This window comes from Sinocyclocheilus anshuiensis, unplaced genomic scaffold, assembly GCF_001515605.1.
Source record: "Sinocyclocheilus anshuiensis isolate Anshui unplaced genomic scaffold, SAMN03320099.WGS_v1.1 scaffold38, whole genome shotgun sequence".
NCBI classification, from domain to species: Eukaryota; Metazoa; Chordata; class Actinopteri; order Cypriniformes; family Cyprinidae; genus Sinocyclocheilus; species Sinocyclocheilus anshuiensis.
Window position 1 is genome coordinate 3530790 of NW_015544213.1, and position 3995 is coordinate 3534784.

General features: G+C 34.3%; 1 protein-coding gene across 1 annotated transcript in view; it reads right to left on the reverse strand.

The window, feature by feature from the left end:
* LOC107697122 (protein eva-1 homolog C-like) overlaps positions 1–3995 on the reverse strand; it is a 45784-nt gene that overhangs the window by 28546 nt on the left and 13243 nt on the right. Inside the window, exons 3-4 of the mRNA XM_016497762.1 lie at positions 3610–3733; positions 2530–2682 (exon numbers count right to left, since the gene is read on the reverse strand). Coding sequence (XP_016353248.1) covers positions 2530–2682; positions 3610–3733 — 277 coding nt within the window. The remainder of the gene's footprint in view (positions 1–2529; positions 2683–3609; positions 3734–3995) is intronic.

The following is a 3995-nucleotide window of genomic DNA, read 5'->3' on the forward strand; positions in this document are numbered from 1 at the left end:
CACACACACACACACACACACAGACACACACACAGACACACACACAGACACAGACACACAAATGCACATATTCTTATTTACTGCTGCATTTTGCCCAGCAAAGAAAAAAGGACAAAAAAAATAACACTGCTGAAAGAAATCCAATACTTATTTCTTACAAATATTGTATCCAAAAATAATGCCAGTTTTGCTATAGAAAGTCATACTTTCTTACAAAATATGATTCATTTCGTAGCATTTTTGCTTTTGGCAACCATTTGTAAGGTGAAGAAGTCCTGTATTAACCCTTAATCCTTAAGAAAACCGCCACAAAGACATGATTCCCGTCTTCCTCTGAGCCAGATTACAACTATTTGTTCAATTCTCAGCACATTTTCACATGTATGAATAATTCTCAAGATATTATTTTATGCCTAATCCTGATTTCCACTTTTTTCAACTCCTTTGCATATTGTAAGTTAAATTATGCATTTTGAATACTACTTTTTGTCATTAAGAACCAAAACTTTTGACTTCTGAGTGACTGCTTTTGTTATTTTGATTTAGTGAGCTAAAGCTGATATATATATATATATATAATTTGAAAAATCTTTATTCTCATTTTGTAAGAAAACTGTTTGTGATGCAAAGTTTTTATTGATATTTTTGTTTGTTTTATTGCCATACCATCATCATTTATAACATTTTATAAAAATACAAAAAGATTATTCCTGGTGAATTTTTTTTGAATATGGCTATTTTGAACCTATAGCATCGTCAAATTAGATATTTTCAGGCCCTTTTTGCAAATAAGCTGAATTTTATTTTTAAGATGCAGCGCTGTGTAATCATATGAATGAAATATACTCTATGAATGCAACATACATTCAACAAAAAGCTGTACTTCTTCCAAAGGGTGAATTTCAGACTGATGTGAACAAGTCTACAGTCTTTTGGTAACTTATTCTTGATGTGAATAATATGAATAATATTAATAATGATACTAATGATATAACATGAACTGGCTGCTGTGATTAAAAGCCTTTTGTGCAAAATTCCCTCTCACACGACAATAGCAGCCAATCAGAAGATATTACACTTGTGAATAAATGGCGTACATGCAGGTCTCAACCTCATTATCTACTAACAAAACACATTTACTGTAACACACCCACAAAAACAACACTAACCACATCACAAACACTTTGACCGAATTTCCTCCCACACATCCCAGAAGTTTCCTTGAATTCAAGCATGTTCCTGGCGGAGCAGAACACTTCAGATACACACACCCATGCCACAAAACCACATGCTTTTCAGCTTTGAAAGCTGGAAGAGTAACAATGAGACAGACTGACGGCGTGATTTTCCACACGCACACAGATACAAACACAAACACAAACATGTAGAAACAGAAGAAATGAAGCAGTGAAACCACACACCTGACATAATATGATGTCATTCACATTTACACAGGTGCTGTAGGGTCTCTGTGTGTGTATGTGTGTGTGTGTGTTTAATTAGATTTACCCATGCTTAAATGTAAATAATATAATACAAATAAATAAATAAATATAAATAATGAATATATATACACAATTAGTTTAAATTTATGTTAAATTTAAAATAGATATTGATATTTCTATGTATATTTCATTTGTATATATGCATCTACTTAGATGTTATATGTTTTATAAGTATATACAGTACATATAACTAAATGCAATACAATTTGATGATGCAAATCTTATATATATATAATATAAAAATTGTGCAAATTAACTGAACACTTATTTAAAATTCACAAAGAAAAAAGAAAGATGTGCATTATTCATTGACCAGGCTATTGCATCCTGACTCTTGAAAATGGCACAAAATCCAGTCAGATTGGAGATGGTGATCAGATTTAGCCATTTAACTAATGCTATCTTTGTGTGTAACATTCATTTGTGTGGAACAGTCAATAAACAGTCCATGAGTGGTTTGAGACTGGAACTACCCTAAATCCAAATCTATCAGGGATTTTCCACAATGACTAAAAGACCTTTAAAAAGAAATTTCACACGAGGTCTATATAACGTAGCATATTTGTGACCCTGGACCACAAAACCAGTCATAAGGGTCAATTTTTCAAAATAAGCTTTCCATTGATGTATGGTTTGTTAGGATAGGAAAATTATTTGGCTGAGATACAACTATTTGAAAATCTGGAATCTGAGGGTGCAAAAAAAATCAAAATACTGAGAAAATCGCCTTTAAAATTGTCCAAATTAAGTTCTTAGCAATGCATATTACTAATCAATAATTAGTTTTAATATATTAACAGTAGGACATTTACAAAATATCTTCATGGAACATGATCTTTACTTAATATCCTAATGATTTTTGGCATAAAAGAAAAATCTATAATTTTGACCCATACAATGTATTTTTGGCTATTGCTACAAATATACCTCAGCGATTTAAGACTGTTTTTGTGCTCCAGGGTCACATTTGTCATTGGTTTACAGCTGAACCTGGTGAAAATGAGAAATGAGTCTGCGCTCTTACCGACAGACGGCGCCCTCCAGTGGTGTGGAGGACACTCCAGCGTTCCCTGCTGTGTGCGGCCGAACATGGCCGAATAAACCGCGATTTGCATCCCCGCCTTACAGCCCAACCGCAAGCGCTCGCCTTCACACACCACTTTACTCTTAAACTCACCTAGAGCGAGAAAACACACTCAGTCATCATGAAACACCCCTCACAAGTCGTTTTACATTTAAAATAGATTAAACAGTTCTTTTAAATTGTAATATTTCCCAAAATCACAGTTTGTACTGTATTTTTGATCAAATAAAAACTAAAAAACACGGAAATAAACACTGGAATCATTAATATTCTTTTTGGTGTTTTTAAAAGAAATCTCTTCTGCTCATCGAGACTGCATTTATTTGATCATAAATACAGTAAAAACAGTCATATTGTGAAAGATTACTACAATTTAAAATAAAAGTTTTCTATTTAAATATATTTTAAAATGTAATCTATTCCTGTGATGGCAAGGCTCATCTAGAGATGCACAATTTAATTTAAAAGAAAGCATTTATTTTAAATTATAATCATATTTTACAATATTACTGTTTTACGGTATTTTCAATCAAATAAATGTAGCCTTGGTAACAACAATTAATAAAAATGAGAAAGGCACACAACAAAATGACTAAAAAATTTACTAAAATTAAAAAGAAAATGGAAAACAATTCAAAATGTCTTAAAAAAAAACTATAATAGTATCTAAATGATACGAAAACAACACTGGGCAGGACTTCTTATCCATTTTATCATGAATAATATGCGTTTGAGGGCTTGGTGATGTCAGACGAATGTATTAACAAAGAAAGTAAAAGACCAAATTTTATTTCAACTTGACTTTAAAATGAGCCTGTGTGTGTATCTGTAGAGCTTTAACAGACACAGTGACCCGTAACTGAGGTGCAGAGCTTTATTTTTCAGACCTGCATGAGAGGAAGAACAGAAGTGGACAGATTTCTCTGCTCAGCTCCCAGAACACAATAACCTGCTGAAAACAAGCGATGGAGGAGAATTAAAGTGTGTGTGTGTGTGTGTGTGTGAGAGAGAGAGACTCACTCGGCCTGCACTTGAACCACACACTGAGGTATTTTCTGACAGTGGGACAGGGGTCTGTCCCGAACAAACGACTGTTGACAAGAACCTGACATCTCCGCCTGTCCTCACATTCATCCAGCATCTTCTGCAGGGAGGCAGAGAGACAGACAGATAGACAGACAGACAGACAGACACAGACAGACAGACAGACAGATAGATAGATAGATAGAGACAGGCAGGCAGATAGCACACACACACACACACACACAGACACACACACACACAGACAGACAGAGAGACAGACAGACACAGACAGACAGAGAGACAGAGAGACAGACAGACACACACACACACAGACAGACACAGAGAGACAGACAGACAGACAGACAGACAGACAGACAGACAGA